This window comes from Montipora capricornis, chromosome 10 (assembly GCF_036669925.1).
Source record: "Montipora capricornis isolate CH-2021 chromosome 10, ASM3666992v2, whole genome shotgun sequence".
In the NCBI taxonomy this organism is placed as follows: Eukaryota; Metazoa; Cnidaria; class Anthozoa; order Scleractinia; family Acroporidae; genus Montipora; species Montipora capricornis.
Window position 1 is genome coordinate 10,444,503 of NC_090892.1, and position 23,163 is coordinate 10,467,665.

General features: G+C 41.0%; 1 protein-coding gene across 1 annotated transcript in view; it reads left to right on the top strand.

Annotated features, from left to right (window-relative positions):
- LOC138019763 (uncharacterized) overlaps positions 1-15,217 on the top strand; it is a 16,044-nt gene extending 827 nt beyond the window's left edge. The window contains exons 3-11 of the mRNA XM_068866638.1: positions 196-285; positions 1,388-1,630; positions 2,853-2,892; positions 3,226-3,425; positions 3,640-5,748; positions 7,344-7,886; positions 9,703-10,689; positions 12,226-12,798; positions 14,060-15,217. Of these exons, the coding sequence (XP_068722739.1) occupies positions 196-285; positions 1,388-1,630; positions 2,853-2,892; positions 3,226-3,425; positions 3,640-5,748; positions 7,344-7,886; positions 9,703-10,689; positions 12,226-12,798; positions 14,060-14,643 (5,369 nt within the window). The 3' untranslated portion in view covers positions 14,644-15,217. The remainder of the gene's footprint in view (positions 1-195; positions 286-1,387; positions 1,631-2,852; positions 2,893-3,225; positions 3,426-3,639; positions 5,749-7,343; positions 7,887-9,702; positions 10,690-12,225; positions 12,799-14,059) is intronic.
- Positions 15,218-23,163: the final 7,946 nt, after the last annotated feature.

Genomic DNA, 23,163 nt, shown 5'->3' on the forward strand with positions numbered 1-23,163 from the left:
GCGATCATCTCTCCCTCACTCTTTTGCTTACCCATTTGTCCACCATCTCCAAGTCTGTTATCTAGAGAACTTTGAGGCTAAGGGGAGTAATACTATGAAACATCCTTTAAACTCGGCAACTGAGAAGGAACTGGGAATTCTTTGCTGGTTGCCACCAACTTTAAAATATTTTACACGTCTTTCTTTAATTTGTAGAAAATCAAAGAGCAACCAAATGGGAGCAAAAGTTCGAGCGTTCACAAAAGCGACAGAAAATAAACGGGGAACTGGATATAGACGGCCAAAGTGAGTGGACTACTCCTTACTTGGGCTTTCATGCCTCGGTTCTTGAAAGCATAGAGTAACCAGATAGGTAGCCAATTCAGTAAAATTTGAAAATATCTGAAAAAAGAAAAGCCATTTATCCCTCCTAAATCGTGTTAAACGAATCGCAAGATTACGAAGTCTTCATGTTGGCGTAAACTGTATACGAGGTTGTGCAGTTTGATTGGGGCTCCAGCACTTGGCTAAGTAGCCTGACTTCTGGCTGTTATACACAATTGTGGTCTCATTTACATAGAAGCCCTTCAAGATAATCCTGCCGAGCCGACCACATGCTGGAAAGGTCAGATCACAACACCGGGAACTCTGTGCCCTGCTCTTTTCGAATAGTGTGTAGGGCCTTTAACACCATACCAAGTTAATGATAAGGGCTGTGAGAGGGGACCCCCGGCTTATCGTCCTTATCCGAGAAGACTAGAAAGTCAAACCATTTGCAGATATAGTGACAAAGGCAACACTTTCCCTTCACTTATTTTAAGACAGTCAGTGTTGGTCCAGCCGGTGTTCGAACCCGCGACCTCGAGCTCCTGCACGCACGGAAGCCCAGTTCACTCTCTATTGAGCCAACTGGTCGGCGGAGAGAACGCAATCGTGTCGTGTACAACAAAGATCGTTCATTAGACCTGTCATTACCCAAGCTCATGGAAGTTCTACAAATGCGACTGCCTCTGCCTCGCTGTTTAGACGATTTCTAAGGATAAAGTTGTGCATTCAGTTTTATTTTGAGGAAATGGGGCTGGTGCATGGATGAAGCTTTCGGTCTCATCGGGTCTCGGAATTAATTTTGTCAAAGCTATTAGCCGGCATTACTAATCTCAGTTGAAGAGCTGAGAAATCTCCTCTGAGATAAGTGAATTACATGAAAGGTTGAAAAATATATTAAAAAATAAATTAAAATTTATTTCATTCGTATAACGAAACAAGCCTGAGAAATGAAAGAAATAAAACAATCAGGAAAAAAGCGGTTTGAAAAAAGTCGATCATATTTCCGAATATTTGAGGCTGCTTTGAAAATAGCGCATGTATGTGAAATGAAGGCAAATGTAACTCAGACTGTTTTTTGCAGAATTTGAAAGTCTGGGCTGCTGGAAAGACTCTTGGTCGCGTAGCCTTCCCACCATAGAAGGCGAGCATTATTTGTTAATGGACCCGAATTACAAGGGAAGAAAATATGCTCTGTTCAAATGCGCACGAGCAGCCTTGGACAAAGGATACAAGGTTTTTGGCATCGAGAATGGGGGCCAGTGTTTTGCTAGTACAAGTGGGAATAAACGTTATCACAAATATGGAGCATCAAAGGATTGTAAAGGTAAATGATGTGTCATACCTTTACTAAATATACGTGCAGATTCATTTATATTCGATGAAAGAAATGTATTTATTATACAGATACTGATGAAATAACAGGATTTCTCCTTTTACTAAAAAATCATATCTTCACTGCGCGCAGTGAACATATCATTTTTATCTTTCACGTGTGAGAATATAGGTGTCGTCATGGTAACGAACACGCCTAGCCAATAAAGCCCGAGCTTCGTCTTCATTGAAATTCAATATAATTCTTCTGTGCTACATTAACATTTTTATTGCAAAATTTTACATTATCATGATTTTTTTTTTCATAACTTTCATATCTTGTTTCATGTTACACAACATGCGTGTTTTAGCGGTTGGTGACCACTTTTTCATCATTTCGAAAATGAATAAAACAAGTTGTTTTAAATCTGGACATTCCATCAATATAATAAACAGCAGTACTTTCAGCACTCGAAGATAAAATTCGTATCCCCGCGCGGCCATGTAATATCCTCTGTATATTTAAAGTGCGGGCCATAGACGAAAGAGAGAAATGATCCTCTCACCGCTTCTGCACAATTTAAGCAATTGTCGGTTATGGACACCTGAACAATTCAGGGTGGCTGCAACGAGAGCCCGAACGGGAACCAGAACTTCTTCAACGGGAACTATTTCGTCTGTAACACGAAAATTCCGGTGGTCGTACGAAGCATTTTCACTGACGTGACCAGCAGCCATATCGGATTACTGTAACAAAAGTCGCAGAACATAATATCAGGGAAGAAACGTATTCGATTTCACTTTATTATTTACAGACACTTCCGTTACTTTTCCGTTACTCTTAGCATTTAAATTCAAATTTATTGTAACTACCATATTTTATCACATTTTTTCCAGTATTACGTCAACATCCATTTACTATGTATATGCACATAGAAGCAATCCAATGTAAACTCTCATTGTAACTGAAGAAGGCTGGTTTGGCCAGCCGAAATGTAGTACAGTCACCACTAAAATCAAATCTACGTTGTATCGGTTCTTGCTCAAAATATAAAAATAGAGTTCCCGGAGGATTAGCTTGGTACACCAACATGGCCGCCATTCCTTTGTTTTGGAACACCAACATGGCCGCCGTGACGTCATGTGAAAACGCTCTATTAATGTTACGAGTGCTTTAGTTACCGGTAAAACACTCCCGTCCATATAATAATAGACTCCCTTTTCTTCCTTTTTAGATGATGGAAAAGGTGGACCTTGGAGTCTGCAAGTGTACCGGTAAGTAATCAAAAAATTGGTTAATTGAAAATAGGAGAGAAGGCGGAACAAAAGCATGGAAAACGAGAACGTGAAACTCGTGCACACATTGATGAAAACAGGCTCTATAGGCAAACTCTAAATCGCGCAAAGAAAGAACCTTGATAGTTTATGAAATTATGCTTGAGAATGTGTTTATTGGATTGTTCTAATTTTAGCTAGCTTCTTTGCATGTTTTTGTGGCTTTGAATTTCGTAACTGAGCATAAATAGTGTTGCACATCAAACGAAATAAAAGAAAGGTTTAGATCAATTGGTGTGACTGTCTTTTTGACTGGAAAATCGTGGGTTGCAGGTTTTCGGCAAAGGATTTCGCTGTCAATGGTGGATACAGTCCGTGGTCTTCGTGGGGGACATGCAGCAAGTCGTGTCTTGGAGGAGTCAGAAGGCGTGATCGTAAATGTTCAAATCCTTCTCCGTCGAATGGTGGCCGGGATTGTGAAAGCTTGGGGTCCAGTCTTGAGAGTCAAGATTGCAACGTCAAATCATGCCCAGGTAGGAATTTGCAATATCACAGAAACATTTCCCTTCTAAAGCTTATAAAATCACTTCCATATTTTTCCCCTCATGAACGCGGTATTTCAAATCCCTGTCTTAAAATTTTGCCTATCTATGTCATGGTGTTTGAAGAGCACAGTTAAGAACTTCCCTTGCCAGTGCTGACCCTAAATACGTAGACCTCTTAAAGGCCGTTTTCTTTCCTTTCCAGATGACGCTGACTCTGGTGATCACAAGTCTCGTAGCAAGTGGTCCTTATCAGCGAAACGAGACGGGAGCCAGGTGCAACCTATCCAGGTGGGCTTTAGCCAATCTGGTTCACCACTGCAAGTAAAAACTAAAGTTAGTGATCGAAGAAAACCAGCTACAGGTAACCAATACTTTGGACACCAAAGTGGTCACATCAAACAACCTGACGTGAACAACGATGGATATTATTCAGATAAGGAGGAAGAAAAATACATTGCCTGGTCTCCTAAGACAAATGGCAATGGTATTCAGTCCAATGCGGAAGATGAGAAGAAAATGCCTATGTCCAGCCATGAAGATAATGAAGACTTAAACTCACATGCAGGTACAAAAGAAGAACGAAAGCCTAGCGTTGTGAACAACGGTCATAGATCTCAGGATAGAGTCGGAGACAAACAAGGTGACTTGTCACAACAACAGTCATTTAAGTCTGCATCTCATGTCGGGAAAGACAATGAATACCTAAGAGAAAAAGAGAAAATGTCTAGCCAGAGAGTTACTGACAATCTGTTGAAACGGCCAATGATAAACCAGGAACCGCTTCGAGAATCCAGTGAAGATGAAAAAGCAACAAATGGGGATGCCGTAGAGGATTCTAAATCCTCAAATGCAATGGAACTTTCACAGAACTCATTCAACGGCGGGGAGGAAAAACTTGGAAAAGATGTCGGATCAATGGCAAATATTCCAAATGACAAAATTCACCATACGGTGGAGAATTTGAACGACAAACAGAAAGAATATCACGAATTCAGCTCATTCGGCGAACCGCTGAATGCAAAACTAGGGTTTTCGGGAAAAGTGCCAACCGATGCTGTTATTCAAGAGCAAAACATCCCAGAGCAGCAATACAAGGCAATAGCAGATTTATTAGGTCATGACCAAGGCATAGAAATAAGAATCAGACCAAGTGGGCGCTTAATGGCCTCTAATTTGAAATATTCGCAGCCCAAGGACGTGGAACAAGCAGAACAAAATCCAAACGAAATGTCTGCGCAAGAGGCACAACAATATGATCAAGATCAAGAAAAAGCACCAACTGGAGGGAAGGCAAGTGATCCGAGCACAATGCAGGGCCATACAGGCGGCAAAAACAACGAAAATAACATGTCGCATGAACAAAATGGCTCGGAAACACTAGGAAATGGCGGAGGGGCACAGATTTCACGGCCAGGATCACATGAATTGGAAACAGAAACTACCTCCAAACCAAATGCGGTAAATCGGCCTGAAACGACACCCCCTCAAAAGCCATCGACATCTAACAACGACAAACAAGATCCAGAACAGAAAGTGGAAAAAGATTACTCAACATCAAACCAGCCACAAGCTCCAGCTTCTGAAATTTCTCAGCAAGGAAAAAACGTTGAGGACAAAAACCAACTTTTAAGTGAAAATACCACCACCGCTTTGAGCAAAGAAAAGCCAGATGCAAGCGAAATATCTGCACATGGACGACCAAATCCAGTGAAAGATGACAACACTGCATCGACAGGGAAAGTTGATCGTCCTCAACAAGTGTCTGACTCAAGTAACGCACATCCCTTAGAGCAGGAGATAAGCGCTCACCAGGCCCCGAAGACTAAGGCTCAGGAATCAGATCAAGAAAAAGAACCCTACGAAGCAGGTGAACCAGTACCCGCGGTCGACCTGAACACTATTGGCAACCCAGGCGGAGCAGATTATGAGCCAACATCCAACGAAGCGGTGTCAGGTCCGCCTGAAGATGCTAGCGAAACAATGGAACCCACACCAGACTCTCAAGCTGAGAGTCAGCCGCCAGGACCCATCTATGACAACGAAGCTATTCAAGGGGTGAGCGAATTGTCTCAGAGATTGGATCAGAAAATTATGCAGCAAGCAAACTCTCCAGGTACTGGTGCTGGATTTGACGAACTTAGTATGTCCAAAGCCTACACAGGAGAATTTCCGAGCGAGAAACCCAAAGAGGGTCTGTTAGACGATACGACAACACGGAGAAAATATCCATATCAATATCAAATCCCAGCTCCACTGACGCCAACCAAATATGAAACAGAGGCTGGCGATAACTGTTTGTGCCCAAAGAAAGGTAGAGAAACTGAATACTTTTTGAGGATCATCCGCCTTTAATTTTTCCCCAGTGGTGATACTTGAACAACTAATACACTTACGGGGTCAGCGGGTCAGCGGCCAGCAGCGAAGATAGCCGCGCATTTTAAAGCTATATATATATATATACCTTGCAAATATACAGAGCTATACAGATGTTTCATTGAATGTTATTCTGGGCACCAACTAGTTTTCACTATATCGTGCCCTTTTCCTCTCATTCTCATTATTTTTACCTTGTAATTGCTATATGAGTGATTTCTGTATCTACTTTTGATTGGATGAAAATAGTACTCTATGCAAAAAAGTGATGGAGAGTTGTTACTCGAGTCTGATGATCGCTTAGTGCGTGAAACTCGAGTAACAACTCTCCATCTTTAGAATTAGAATTATATATGTAGTAATTGCATTGTGGCTGTATAAAAACGTAGTAATGCTTCACTGAGTGGTTGCCTGGTAACGGGTGAAGGGACAACCGAAAAGGAAATCAGACTTAACCCACTCCCTTCTTAACACCAATCGGAAACTCCACTCATGCATTGAACTACCAAAGCTCCACCTGGTGAACTCGGTAGCCTTTTAAATGCTCAGGTGAATTAAGACCTGGGCCCAGATCTTTTTTATGAAAAGAAGTGAGGGGTGGTCTAACTGTTGATCCGAAATAACTTTGGAACATCGTATATAGGATGACATTATCACGTGACATGTCAAAGTTATTTTTAGTACAAAAATCTTCTCAGCGAAACGGCAACATTTGATATCATTTTCTGGTGACTGGACTTACCTTAGTGGATGTACCCTATTGGGTACATCATTTCTATGCTTGGACATTTCAAGATAATTTTCAATAAATGTCCGAAAACATGTAGGAAAACATGCGCCGTAGGGTTCTTATAGCTAAAAATTGGCTATTTGAACCCTACTACGCCTGCTCACTCCTCGTGCTAACATGAATGCACCAATTAGAGACGCTTTTGATTTTTTCAGTGAGAAGACACTTTGATTCAGGGTTCCCCAGAGCTCTTCTCTCCCTCAGTCAAGAGAAGAGCTCTGGGGTCGAGATTGCTATCGGCGGTGCTTATTAATACAGGGATATTTTTGCGCGGTTCAAAACTATGCAGAGAAAGTAGTACTTAGTAAGTGCTCTTGGTATCCAAAAAGAAAATTGGGGGTAACCACGCATTTTTCAGGGATAATTAAGCTTGAATTTGGAAAAGAACACCATACATTGCTTTGTATTGTAAAGCTTTTTACAAAATGCACGGTTACCCCCAATTTTCCTTTTGGATTTCAATAACACTTGTCAAGATCTGCTTTTCCCGCATAGTCAGTAAACCGCTAAAAAATACCTTTGAATTAGTAGGCACCGTCCTTAATTTTCTGTATTACGAGACACGAGTGATGCTGAAGTTGGGGACTCGAAGAGCAGAAGAGCTCATTGAAATCTGCGTGCATATAATTAAGGTCAATCCTGGAAATGTGAAATCGTTCCTTGGAGTGTTATTTCGTTTTTAATACTTACATGATGTCGTTTCCTTTCTCCCTGACTAAAACTATGCATTTTTTCCCTTTTAGAATGCTCAGCAAAAGCAGACATTGCCTTTCTAGTTGATGGTTCATCTAACATACCCCAACCTTACTATGCACGCGTCCTCGAATTCATTAAGATATTATCTCGTGGTTTTGAAAAAAACATCGTTCATGTTGGAATGATGGCTTATGGCGATGATGTCAAAGTTGCTCTTACTCTCGAGGCCCTCACCGATTTTAGACAGTTCGACGACGCCGTCAATATTGCTCCCTATATGGGCGGAAAGGCACGCACGGGAAATGCCCTTGCAAAGCTAAAAACAGCGCTCTTTGGCAGTTCTGGTCGTCAAGGTGCTCTCAGGGCGCTTATTCTTTTGTCCAGCGGAGGCTCCGTTGATGACGTTGTAGCACCAGGATTGGAGCTTCGAGATTCTGGTGTTAAGATTACGGCCATTGGCTTAGGAAAACAAGCCAACGTCAGGGAGCTCATAACCGTTGCCTCGGAACCTAAATCAGAGCACGTTTTTACAGCATTCTTGGACACCTTGCCCGATTCCATGGATCAAATTATTGAGGGTGTTTGCAAAGGTGAGTGCGACTGCGGTTGATTCTTCGCCGCTACGGTGTGGATTATATCATACAACCGAAAGGTTTAATATTCCTTCGTGGCACCTCTTCGAACGACGTGAAACGCGAACACCAAAAGTGACCACGTGACCATGAATTTTCCGTCATTTTTTACCTTTCCCGGCTGCAGTTTACCGTTTCTACGTAAAAGTAGGCATTTTCGCGTTTGCTGCATACGTGAAATTTTCTTCTTGTTTTTTTTTTTCTACATAAGATAGTGTTTGCGGAAAATAGTACCCAAAACCATTTTCCGGTATGACAAAGGAGGAAACATTAGGTTTCATGGTTATAGATTTCAAAACTGACTCCTTGCCGTAATTTTCTTCATGAATTCACTTTGACTCTCTGTTGACCAACAAAACAGCTTCATCGAAACTCTCAAAATTTGACGGGTAAGGATTTTCATTTTATATAGCGTCTTTCTCTAAATACTCGAGTTGCCGTGTGTCACGCGAAGCTTAAGTCACGACCTTCTCTCTCGTGATTTTACGTGAAACGTTAAAACGCCAAGCCGACGTTTGCCGTATCACGTGAACGTGATGCTAAATTTCTTAGGTTTGCATGCGGTTTCGCCGAATTCAAATCTCGTTCTAACCTCTGGTTTGGATTTGTTTCCGGTTGGGCCATCCCCTTTTTTTTCTCCGTCGTCCGACCGACCCAAATTTTTGGCATTTTCAAAACAAAAAAAGACAAAAAAAAAATCTAACGACGTTTTTAAGCCATTTTATGTAGCATAGGAGTTTCGGTGGTTGACCCTTTTCCCCACGCTGTCTTAATTTTGCAACAATCTTCACCACTTTTCCGCCATATTGATTTTGGGTTCATGCCTTGTTGTTTTCCTGGCTCCACAGCTATTATGCTGGGGTACCAGGGCTCCGATTCCGAGAATGCTTATGATTTTTTTTAGGCTTTTTTTTTTCAATCCAACCGACCGACCCGATATCAGGAAACGCATTCGACGCGAAACGGAGAAAAAAAGGGGATGGCCTTGTCCCAGATTCAACTCTACTCGCTTTGTAAATAGCCAACTGGTTGCCTCCTGCCAAGCATGTTTCTGTTAACTTTGAATTGTTTGTTTCAGATTGTTAAAAAGTGGAGTGCCTGTAAACCAGCTTGATCGCTGAGTGCACTTCCATCCACTACAAAGGTGTTATTGGCCTGCCAATAACAATTTTATGCATCTCAATAATTAAGTTTTATAATGCATGCATAAATTATACACTCAGTAAAGTGTGATGTGGTCATTCCTGGGGAGGAGCAATTATTAAGTATCCCCTATAGGAAATAGCGGTAAATATTCATTCGCTTTTCAAGCTCGACTGATCTGGTTGTCAAATTTTTTCACCTCCTCCTCCCCATTGCCAGGTTCCACTATTTCCTTCTTTCTTTCTTTCTTTCTCAGTTTATTACCGTGGTGCGCTTTCAGATCCCCACCTTTGCTGGGCGTGCGATCAAAGAATTATTTTCATTGTTATTAATGTGCTAAGGCACATAGCCAGATTTCGCCAAGTGGCTTGTTTTTTTTCTCCGTACCGCAAACCGAGCTCAACAGTTCCGCGACTCAATCAACCTCATTTATACTGAGAAGCATTTACGTTTACATTTACAACATAAACAGAATCTGATTTTGCAGTATTTACAAAAACCGTGCTTTACCCGTCTCCAGAGACGAGCAAAGTTTTTATTGACAACAATGTAATTCCCAATCCAAAAATGGGCACAAGGCCATAACTTTTGCTTTTGAAGCGTATTTGAAACAGTTCTTTTTTTTTTCTAGATGTGATAGGTGTCGTACGAGACCGACAGGAACCTTGCACATGTGAAACGTACAACGGCCAAGTCGGGCCAACGCACGAATACACCAGGGAACCTCCCAACGAAGAATTCAACACTGTCGATCGCATCACTCAACAAGAGCAACTTTCATCGTTTTCTCAAAGCCAAGGAAAAGGGGACGGTGCTTTTGATCAGAATGAAAACCTGGGCCAGCAGTCTCCGACTGGTTACCAACTCGGCAATGGCGATGAGGGTGTAACGAATGACAGTCAATCCAGCAACGCTACGGACAAAACAGTAGGTGGGATGCAAAACTCGGAGACAGGTTACGGCAGTGAACAGCAAAGCATCGATCAAGGTGATCTTCCAGAGAAATTCAGTACCCAGGGCACCTACTATGGACAAGCGTTTGGCGGTGAAGAGGAGAGACCTTCAAGTCAACTGTTGCAAGGCGACCAGCAGAAAGCTTTAAACGAGGAACGAAATCGACCAAACACACAGGACTCTCTTGGCGCAGTCGAGTCTTCGTCGTATCCCGGTTACAAGAATGATGGAGGATACGAGAATTCGAAAAGTAACGCTTTTGAGAATGCAAAACATCTCACGCACGTTGAAGTGACATATCGATTTTCTGCTGGCCTCCCTGAGCACTTTAAGCCTAACAGTGGTGACGGTGATGGTGTCCCTGTGCCATCTAACCAGCTTATGGGTGGTCATCGAGAAGGCAATGATGAGCCACCTCTTAATCAGGAAATAACTGCTGGGGAAAATAATCAGTTTCCTTTCTTTTTTGGTGTTAATCATGAACGAGTGCAAGGAGGTGGTTCACGCGTCCAATCTACTGGTATTTCAACCGCTGGTAATGACTTTCACGAAAAGCCTCTCAAAGCGAACGAATTGACTTTAGCTTTTAGAGGGCCAACAAAATTTATAGCAGTGGATAAACAAGCAGAGAATGTAAACAAAGCCCAAGAAGACAATCGTCAAGGTAGAACCAATCTAAAGACTTGCTCTTATATCCTCGCATTGTCATTTGTAGGGGCTGTTACAGCTGCTTGTCCTTGTTTGCAGGTTCATATCAACTATCCTCATCTGTATTTGTAATCCGCGCATGGTTCCCAGGGCAATTAAGAATTTATTTCACGCGCATTTTGTGAAAGTTTCACAAAATTGCCTGAGTCGCGAAGCGACGAGGGAAATTTGGAACTCTGAAAATGCGTGTGAAGTTAATCCTTAATTGCACAAGGGGGCATTGCGATTACATGTTTATCACATGAAGGGGAAAATTATTGAGGAAATCCCGTACAGTGCCGCGACAAATGACAATCAACTTAGCTGACCAATCGGTTCAATAGGCCACTTTCAAATATACCATAATACTCTTTGTTTGCCCTCCAAAACTGTGCATAAGCATTGTTTCCAGTCTCTCTTGAGACTTACAATGTGGTCACAAGAGAAAATAAAAACAATGCTTATGCAAAATCTTTGAGGGCAAACAAAGAGTGTTGTTATATAGCTGAATTTTTTCCCACAGCAGCGCGAGCTCTCATTGGTTACTTCGAGGTCACATGACATCTGATAATAGAACTGTTTCCCGCCAAAAGTCTCTGTGCGGGCTACAGTTCAAAATCTATGACGTCAGAGAAAAACAGTGCACTGTTACCCGCGAATGTTGACCGACAATCGCCGTTGCTGTTGCAGTTGCACGTTTTTCTTTTTGTGCTATATAACAAATCACTTAATGACTGGTTCGTTGGGAAACAGTTCTTGGCTGCGCCTCGGGGAAACATTGAGATTCTCGGGAAACAAAATTAACTAATACCCTCGGGACCAGTCATTAAGTGTTTATTATGGTATTTTTGAAAGTGACCTATAAACGCTTCAGTCTTAAAATTACAGCGAACGCGCTTTCATGCGGTTAAAGTTTAATTCGATAAATCGTTGCTGTCAACAGAAATGCCTCTTAAAACGTATTTCAATGTGGATAAAGATTCTCTTGTGACCTCGCTGCTCGGCTGAGCAACTGTTAACCAATCAGGATCAAGTAATTATGCTCTCTTGATTACCAAAAGTACCCTCGTGATTAAAAAAACATGCCGTGCGTCTCAGCCAATGAGCATTCAGTATTTTTGCCCAGTATGTGATAAACACACCAAAACGTAAAGAGGATGCCGGGTGCTCCTAAAATGAGTCGAATCTCCTCGGTCCGGCGGAGGAGACCCGACCGCTTGAGCATCGGACTGCCACAAGTGGTCGTGAATTCAACTCCGGCCGTACCAATACTCAGGGTCGTTAAAAGTCTGCTGCCTTTATACCATCTCCAAATGGTAAGACTTTCAAGTCCTTCCGGATAAGGACTGTAACCCGTAGGCCCCTTTCGACAAGCAGTGTTCATAAACTCTGTGGGACGTAAAAGATCTCACATGTTACTCCAAAATCTTACATATGTTGACAAGTCATTGACGATTTCCCTCTCTTTAAATCAGGGATGAAAACATATAACAAATGATGTATTTACTTTCAGAGTGTGGCATGGTTAATCTTGGAGTAGTCATCGATAGCAGCACATCTTTTGGAGGCCAAGGTGGAAGACAAGCAGCACAGATGATGAACAGTCTGGCCAAAAGGATTTCCCGTTTATTCCCCATTTCTCCAGAAGGAAACAGTGTTGGTATGGTGGTATTTGGCGGCTCTCCACAACCTTCAGTTGTCAGCTTCGACAAGTTCTCGGATCAAAGGTCCATGGACGAGGCCATTGACAATGCGAGCAACCCTAACCTTGAGATAAGAATAGGAAAAGCACTGACAGTGGCGCAAAAACACTTGTTCAATGAGCTTGCCCTGTCGAAACGCAATGTCCTCCTTCTTGTGACGGATGCAACATCGCTCGATGACGTTAGTCGTCCCGCTTTGGAGCTGAAAAGGCGAGGCATAGAAATATTCTGCCTCGGCGTCGGCAACAATGTGACAAGAGCGCAGCTTGATTCGATAGCCTCAGAGCCAAAGAAGAGTCATGTTTTTTGGGCTCCATACAGTGATTCTGAAAGAATGATGCAAAGGATAAAAAACGAGATATGCCAGGCTGCTTCTAAACCAAGTAAGTAGCATAACGGAATAAAGTACAAATACCGTTTTAAGGCTCGTTTAAAGCTCGGCCTCATTGTTTGGAATCGCTTGCATGAGCGTCTCTAAGAAAACGCCGGTGGATAAGAGAATGGAGCCAATGGGAGAGTTTTCCTTTACTCAATGTAAGGAAAGGCTATTTCACTAGTACCTCCTCGCTACTTTGAGGTAACAAGCAATTGGCTTACGATTGGTTCCGGGAAAAGTCGCCTGTGCGGCAGAATCTTGAACTCTTGCATGGTATATTGCTTAGTCACATCGTTATTTTGGGTGGTTCTCGAGGAGTCGAACAAACACCAGTAGGGCGTTTGAAACTGGTCGTAGTCTTTATCATTATTAATTTTGTAATTGCGTGCCTTGGGTTTATGCTGTGAACTTGCACCCAACTTGTTCATTTATGGTCAGTGCACTTATAAATGGTTGAAGTTATAAACTTGTTAAAATCGTTTTTCCATACATTAACGTTGTTGAAACATTGTCCAATCAGGCTTTTAGTTTGAATTCGCACGCTACAAACAATGTAAATATAATCGAAACCCTTTAATCGCTCTCATTATGGTTCTAACTAATGCTGTTATCACTGTGAAGCTAACATAAGTAATAATCTGTCCCATGAACTTGACGAACGGAACGTGGACAAAAAAGGCTAATACGATCTCCAGTGACTGCAACCATAATTGAGAAATTATGCAACCATCAGTGCACCTGGAGCCGGTCTCTCAGTCTTTTTCCTTTTCGGCGACGAACAAGCACACATCGAAACATTTGACCTGAAAACAACTTCATTCAATGGCGCCCACTAGTTATCCTTTCCTTTGTGTCATATGATAGACCAAAAGAAATGAAAAAAAAAAAACAAATTGCCTTGCGCATCCTTAAACTAGTTGCGAAACTATACACTCCGGTGCAAAGTCTTGTGGTCATGTCTTTTCTGAACCTTCACATGCTTAGTTTTGCATTTTTTGGTCAAGTTATGTAAACATGATAGTCAAATGTAACTGCTAGCTCGGCGAACGTTACTCTGGATCACGATGTTTTTAGCCTTTGACGAAGCGAACTCATGGCATCCATGCCATGAAAGACAATTTCGACATTACTTCAAAATACTCTACAGTTTTATAGACATCTAGATATGAATTCTTAGACTCTAAGACCTTGTTGTAACACACATCTGTCAACAGCGAACTTGCATGTTTCAAAAACTAATTTAATTCACTCGGCATATTCAATTGCAGCTGACTTCCAGACCAAGAGAAAGTGTCCTTCCGACGTCGGATTTGTTATCGATGGTTCAAGAAGTGTTGAGGTTCTTGGCAAAGGAAACTTCAAGAAAATGCTGGACTTTGTGAAAAATGTTTCCTTTGGCTTTAACATTTCCCCTAATGATACGCGCGTTGGCGCAATAAGTTACGGAGCAGTTCCCCAATTGGTCATTCCTTTCGAGAAATACACCTCCCCTAGTAGTTTAACAATCGCTATCGAGAAGATTTCGTATCCTGGGACAATAAAAATGACAGGAAAGGCATTGGATCTGGCTAATCAAAAGCTTTTCAATCGAGGAAGTAGAGTAAATGTTCCCAAAGTGTTGGTTGTTTTATCACAGGGTACCTCTAAGGATAGTGTCGATAAGTCCGCGGAGGCCTTGCATAAGGCTGGCGTGAAGGTCATTTCTGTTGGTTTGGGGTCCATCTACAATGACTCCGAGCTAAATACGATTGCTTCGATGCCAACTTCTTATCATGTGATTAAAGCTAAATTTAATGATTTGGATCATAAAGTATACGAGTTGCAAGATAAGATATGTGCCGAGGCTAAATAGGCACTGGAAGTGCTAATGTAATTACTAATTTCCACTGAGATTTTTTGCGATTGATAGCAGTCATAAATGAGTTAAAGTAAACGTTTTGTCAGAAGAGAGAGGTTGGTCAAATGAAGTGAGGGCATGAAATCATTTCGCTATAAAAAACTGCCATAGATATCACTAAAAACCATTTTAGAAATGAAAAACCTATTTTTGAAAAATTGACATTGTTGACCTTTTGACGTTTCTCGGGCTTCATCATCAAATCAAGAGATGAAGCAATAAGATTATTTATATAAGAAGCTCAATAATAATGCACGCATTTTGATTGTTTCTCACCCACGATCTATTTAGCAGACGCATGCATAGCTAACGTCATCATCCAAAACTTTAAATTCGTTATAAAATAAAAGAAATAGAGTTCCTGTTGACTGCGTCTGTTCAATAGGAAGCTTAAGCACGCGCGTTTTTGAGACACGGACGGCAACCGGAAGTGAGCTGTTTTCCCTTTTAACTTGTCTTCGCACAAGCACATTTACATTACCAAGTATCTTGTTTTCATTAGAGATGATTAATATAAAAATTTGGGAGACACCACTGTCCTGGCACGCAAAATGTTCTCTTCCGGTTGCCGTCCGCGTCTCAAAAACGCGCGTGCTTAAACTCCCTAATAATAGACCACAGAGGACGTCAAAATGTGGCAGGAACATGCGGGGAAACACTTGACTATCGCCACGCTCTTGTTCTTACCACATTTTGATGTCGCCTATGATCTACTACTTAACAGACGCACGGCGGCATGGAATCTATTTGCTAAATACATACAGCAGAAAAAAATTCATTGAGGGTGTGCAATTTAAACTGAACAAGGTAATATTGATAGCACATATAAATTTATTTATGTCACCCTGTAGAAAATCCAGGCATTCAGAATGCAGGCATACTGTTGTATATTTGTCGTCTTTCCACTTAACTTCATGGACATACTTTAAAGCTCTTTCCCGCCGGGAGTTCAATGTTACCGATTGCAGATAGTAATACCTGGTCCACTTTCCCGCAGTGAGGCCGCTTGGCTTTTTACAAGCCAGCCGTGAGCGATGTAACCTTGGATTTTCCAAATCAACTGCACTACGTCACCAGTTATGTACTTCTGAACCTTTCCGTCATGCATTGCGTTGACTGTACATAGAGTTATGTAACTTCTTTCATATGGCATATAATGTTTAATTAAGCAACACTCTCTGCTGACTTACCCCTATTGTGACGGACATCTTTTGGCTAATGGCTCGGCGTATGTGTTGCCTGTAAAATCCGTTCTCGGGTTGAATCCGTTTTTACCTGGGTTAAATTGGTGATCCTCATTTTACCTACCGGTAGGTTGAATACGCACTCAGATGAATTGAAGAAACTTTTTTTGCAGCCTAAATTAAGCCTAGAGAAAAATTAGGGTCAGGTTAGGATTAGTTTTGGCTATCATTATACATGTATATCAAATGACGTATTATAGTCGAATAAACATAATGAAAAGAGCCGTGTTAGGTTGAGCATGTTCGCCAATGAAGTGTAGTGGTGAAGACACAGGACTATAGATCTGAAGAGTGCGAGTTCGAGTGCATAATACAGTTGTCTGTTCCCTTACTGTGTTTTAATGTTGAGACTGAATAGATAACGTACTGTATGAATACAGAAACCGAAACATTAAAAGATGTGTGTCGAGATGTGCATAACACAGAGCTTGAGAGAAAGTATAAGTGTTCTCAGACCTTTTAGGGGGTTGTTAGCTGTTTTAAACATTCAACCTAGGTAAAAAGAGAGGTAGGGTCGTACCTCTTGTTGAAAACTATATTTCATTTGCTGTATAGTGTCGTACTTCCTATTGTTTTCTGCAATAAATTTATTGTTATCTTTGTACGTTGTATTGTTCTTTTGGCCAATCCTGAAGCCCGTTCAATGACGTACGACACGACCCATAACGAGGATGGGTTCAATCTGATAACGGTCGACAACGTATGATTCACCCGACGTGAAGGAATCCGGAATCCAGCAAATGTGAGGCTTTGGAACCGGAATCCATTTGTAAGGAATCCAAAGCCCACAGATTTCGATGAAATCCAGGATCCATTTCGGTGGGACCCGTGACGGTTTGGAATCTGGAATCAACAATTCGGGATTCGGGATCCGGGATCCCCTATTTGGGATCCGGAATCCATGGACTGGGATCTGGAATCCTTTACACTGACCACCCTCATAAATGGCGACCACTTTACATTCTTTTGTCTTGTCTATGTTAATTAGACCTACTGCCCCTCATTTTGAAACCTTTTTTTTTTTCAAATTTGCTCGTTGTAGCGAGGCTTGAAAGGCTTATCATCATTAAAACAAAAGAATATTTTATTTGGCCATTATGAAAGGGGTCTATAGGGCGATGTGTTTACAAAGGTTGGGTGTTTCCCTTCTGGGGGCTGGCTTTGCATTAGTGGTCTCGATAAGGCACTGCGGTTTTAACTCAATGATATTTTAGCCCTATCAATAGGCATGCCACATATTAATTCACTCTTTGTTTGTATTAGCTCTAAATACTTACGTGCGAACCCTTACTCAACCTTTTTTTCTTCATTTATAGGGAAAGAGGCTATTATTCCTAAGAGAAGAGGAACTTTGTATCATAATTTATCCGAAATGTAACTTCAAAAATGTCAGAACCATATTGCTTGCTGAGTGTCTAATTGTGGGCATCAAATGAACATAACCTTATTCTATGAGACGGCTTGCAAAATCTGAAAGTTAAGGCTTTCAGAAAATTGAACAAAAGAACAGGACGGAGTTGCGCAAGGCATGGTCAGCTCTAACTGTGAATTTCGTCTAATCAAAGCATGTAGCTTTTTTATGATATTTAAGCCGCATTCTAACATTACACCTCGAACAGTTCGCATCAGTGACCTGGAGAAGGCAACATGATTTAATGGGTATCTTCGTTACATTCATAACGAGCGCATTGATTGGTTGATTTAAGTGGGCAGGAGTTCACAATGCGGCTTGCTTGACCTCAAACTGTGCTTTTCAGCGCGATTTGATTCTAAGTAGCACCAGTAAACACCAAGGTAATAAATTAAACTGAAGAAAAAACGAGAAGGCATATTCGATCATCAAGAGTAGTGTCCGTTTTTGCTAATGAGTGAATTAGGGCCGGGTGATGACAAAAATCGAAATTATATAATAATACTAACAAGTAAGAAAACAAAAAAACATGTTATCTGTAAGATGTATGACAACAAAAAAGAGTTGGCTGAAGACAAATAAAGAGATGATTTTTTACTTTTGTTTCGCGAGCCTTTGATGGCTATTTAACACTTATTCCATGTGCGTGCGCGTTGGATATGAGATGGTAAACAGCCAACAAGGCGCGTAGCGCCGAGTTGGCTATAACCAAATCTCATATCCAACAAGCGCGAATTGAATAATTGTTTTATTAAATTCCTTAAACTCCAACAGTTTGGAAGTACGAAATACGAGCGAAAAAAGTGAGAAAATCCGAGCGAGATCGAAAAAACTTGATGAAGATGCGATGTTGTGTAATACCTTGTGGTCAGACAGACAAAGGCTCATCACAAAAACATTTCTTTCCTTTTCGCGTACTTCTAAGCGTCGGAATTTATCCAAACTCTCCACAAAACCTTTTTTTTTGTGCTTTATTCAGAGAGAAATTCCGCTTTCCGGCGAAAAGACTTTTAGCTTAGCAACGCCTAGCGCAATCATTTGCCATATAAGGTCAAACTAAGGTATATGAGCTGATAACCGAGATTGATTGAACCAATCAGAGCACGAGAAATGCATTATCCGAGGTTGAGAATTTAATAAAGTTGTTTAAACAGTGTATAGCGTTAAACGCGCGTGCTGATTGGCTACTCAAACTCCGGATATCCTTTGTTGTTATTCAACACATTGTGACAATGTACAAATATGGTTACAGCGCGCTCAATATTCGTCAAGCGTACTCGACAGATATCCTGCAATATGCGTAAATACGTGTGTCGCGGAGAAAAATGGTAGTTTTTCCACCTTTTTTTTTCAATAAATGGAGAAAAATGTGCTTTTTCATCAATGTGTTGAATAATAAAACAATTCTCCTGCTCAATCTTGCGGAATATCGCCTCATTTCACTGATTTTAGCCAACTCGGCCTACGGCTATGTCGGCTAAGTATCAGGCGCGATATTTGGCGCGATTTCGTAGGATAATTGTTAATTATTATTCAACACATCGTGCCAATGTCCAAATATGGTCATAGCCCGCTCAATATTCGTCGTGCGTACTCAACAGATATCCTGCGATAACGTAATTTTGTGTATCGAGGACAAATATGGTAGTTTTTCCTCAGTGCTGGTAGCTAGTGGTAAATATTTACCACTAGCCACCTCCACTTCGGTGAATAGTTGCTAATTATAACCCACCCTTTAATTTTCGGGCAATTTTATTGGTTAATTTACGCCACCCTGGTGCAAACTCACAGAACAGTTATCACGTAATAAGCCCCGTTTGCGTGGATACTGTAGCGATCATTTCCGTTGAAAAGAAACAAAACCAGAGGAAAAAAGGTAGCAGAAGAGTTTTCATTTTACAGGGAAGAAAAACAAACTCGTTTTCTGGAGTCTAGTGAGTGATAGCGACATTAAAACTGCTGTTCCGGAACTTGAAAGTACAAAGAAAGTCAACAAAATATGCTGTCAACGTCTTTGAAGGTGAAGAAAGTTATGAGCAGACTGCAAGAGATTTAATCTTGCATGAACTTAAACTCAGTCATTTTGTAGAGTAGAGAATTTAATACACTGTGTTTAACGATGAAATGATATATGAAATGGATCATATATGAACTGCGGATATGAAATCAAGTGAAGCTATGATCCTCGCAGTTATGAAATTTGCAATTTTGCAATTGCGTAAAGAGGCCTGAAAAGGTCAGGACCTCAACGGGGTTTGTTACGTTCTAATTCGTTTCGCTCAAACGAACGTAAAACATTTTACCCTTAAATTCCCGTAATACAAACAAATACCACGTGAAATATGGTAGGATGCGCAAGCGTATCCAAAACAGTTTATTATAAGATAGAAATTACAAAAAGAAATTGTTACTGCACTTTTTTTTTTTTTTTTTTTTACAACTCTTTAGATACTACTGTATGCAGAAACTAATCTACGCTCCATAATACGTTACAAACCTAAATACTTAGTTACATGCAACCTGTTTTCAAGGCTTTCTTCAACATACATATCCTTGGCAGAATCAGATTTCCACCTACCAGGAATTTTAAGTAGTCTTTCTGGAATCGAACTCCTACTATAGCGTACGGCAGCTGTAATGCCACCGGATCTTTAACTATGAAGACCATAAACATTAGGGTTGTATAGCCCAGCTGACTTAAGGTATCCCTTAAGATATCTCTACAGGTAGTATAAGAAATCTTTCCGCTCCTCAGGGTATAGCTAGAAGTACTACGGTGAAAAACAATTGGTCTAAATAAAGGGAGAGGACTGTTTAAGTCAATACCAGATAAATCTAAATAACGCTGTAAAACACCAACAGGACAGTACTTAGATCCAGATGCACTAATATAGACGAAATTCCCTTCCCTATAAACATCTGTCTTACTACGAGGCACAAAAATTCTTATATAATCGCTGTGAAATTCGATATGCTCCGGAACGATATTGCATAATTCGTCATAACGAAAAAACCCTGCGAAGGCTAAAGAGCACAACGCAGCAATACGGAGATTCTTTAAATTAGCATCTTTCCTGTTATGAATATCTAAAATACGCCTTATAATTTCTGTGGAAATAGGCTTCTTTTTCATAACTGGCTATGACTTCTGGCGTTTAGCGGATTCGACGACATTTCTGCAAAATTCGCTATCTAAAGGATTACGATCCAAACTAGGGACAAAAGAATGTAACCATTTAAGGGCCGCATGGGCTAAAATTACTGAGGAGCTAGAAGCGGAAGACTGCTGAACTTCAAACAAATATAGAGAAACAACACTAAGAGGAAAAGGTAACTGCATGTTGAACTGTCTACTTTTAGACCAGTCCAAGAACTTTCTGCTAACACGAACGTAAGCTTTAGTGGTCGAATCCGACCTGGACTTCAACATAACATTTAGCACTTCATAAACGTTGATTGAAGAAAACTGTTGAAAGCCTTTCCAAGAATTACTTGATAGCATAATCTGTAAAGACAAGAACAAAACATACATACTAGAAGAACAAAAGAAAGACAGAACATCCTTTAATAACCGTACAAAAATCAGTCATTGATGAGGCCAGTGCCACGTAAGACGTTAAATGATCGTATGGGCCAGTGCCGCGTAGATCAACAACCATTGATGAGGCCAGTGCCACGTAAGACGTTAAATGATCGTATGGGCCAGTGCCGCGTAGATCAACAACCATTGATTAGGCCAGTGCCACATAAATCAACTATACTCCTATTAGGACAGCACCATATGAAATGACAGACCAAACATTAGGCCAGTGCCTTACAAATAAACGGCATACTGCCTTGGCCAGCGCCAACAACTGAAAAAACATAGGCTAGTAGACACACCGTCCAATAAATTAATCAGTAAATTTTAGTCTAACGGCCTTCTGAGATTTAAGATAATGTAATACGCGTGGGATGATACCAACTGGATGGACTACTAAGCAATTTTCCCCTCCAAGAGACTGAAAGAAAAATCAACACCCGAGGAATTGGGATTCCAAAACCTCGAGAAATACCTGGGGATCTTGCGGTTATAATAATTTGCAAAGCAATCTACACTATGCGGACCCCACAAGCCATCGAGAAAAAGAAAAAATTCTTCAGTAATTTGCCAATCATCAGTATCAATTAAACGACTTATATAAACAGCTTGTTGATTCGAAGTGCGAGGGATCCACTGTACATCTAAATGAATTCCCGATCGGATACAAATATCAAAAATCCCTCTGGCCATTTGTGCAAACCTAATTTCATGCTGCCCACTTCAACAATCTGAGCAGCTACTTGGCAATCCGTAAACCACTTAACATGTGATCTAACACTGAGGCAAATGATTGCAAAGAAACTCAATAACAGACAGTTCTCTCCACATTGAACTTTGACCTCTCTCGTTCTCCGACCACGTTTTGTGGCACACAAAATCATTGTTAAAATCAGTAATTGCTCCACCTCCGGTGGAACTGGCGTCAGAATACACAAAATAACTTGGTACCTTACTCACAAAGCAATACCTAGTGTTGATATTAACCATACTTTCCTTCCAAAAATACAGTTCTTCCTTGCAGTAATCGTCAAGAAGGGATATAGAATCCCAATTATCCCTGCACGCGGTGGACAAGACACAATGTCTGGACATTATCCTGCCAATGTTACCAACTACAGGACAGGTAGAGATAACTTGACCTGTGAAGGAAGACAACTCTCTCGCGGTAACTTTGAAATCGGCTTCAATAATATGATCAATTGAGTTAATGATCTTAACAATTCTCCTTTCCACAATTTAAAAGTACCTAATGTAGCATTCCAGGTAATACCCAGCCAGTCCAATACTTGGGCGGGTTCCCATACCGATTTATCTTCATTGACAACAAGACCTGCGTTGCACAAATCCGCCCTTACAGCCCGGGCCTTAATGAGACAACTTTCTCTATCCTGAACAATCGCCCAACCATCATCCAAGAAGATGGCTTTACAAAGACCCTGTACTCTCCAATAACTTCAAAACCTTAGTAAAAACCCAAGGGGCAGAGGACAGACCGAACGGGAGCACAGAAAAAACATAAAATATTTCCTTAATGGAATCGGGCGCACGCCATGAAAACCCCAGAAAAGTTTGGTGCTCTTGTGCAATGTCTACATGATGGTAACCACTTTTTAAATCGAAGGAAAACATGAACCCATCCTTCACAAAATAAGACATAGCAATTTTCCAGTCCTCTTACTTAACACTTTGCTTAATTAATGACTTGTTGACATGACGCAAATCGAGAATAAGCTCTTCTTACCGCATGGTTGTTCAGAAACTGACAAAGGATTTACAACAAAAGGCTGCTCATTAACCAAACGCACCCGGTCTGAATTAAGGAACTCAAGAACAGCTTGATCCACAAAAACAGCATAAATACAAGCCGACTTATTATTTTTCAGTTTTACGGCCAACGGAAAACTAATGAATGGCAGTCTGTAGCCATTTTCAATAATAGACAAAATGAAATCCGGAGCACCTATAGATCTGCAGAAAACTAAATTATTCTTCAGATTACCCTTAACACGTAATGAATGTCAGCTTTCAAGTTCGTAATCCTGTGTAAACTGATGTACCTGCGCCAAGGCATCATCATTGCTTTTGTTGAGCTGATTGGCCTGAGGTTGGCTTGTTGTAGGAGATTCCAGGGAAAGAATTGTAGCTAAGGGGCTGGTAACTTCCCGGCCAGAACAAGGATTGGCAGTCCTTAGCCCAGTGTCCAAATTTGCCGCATTTGAAACAGCGGAAGAAGTCGC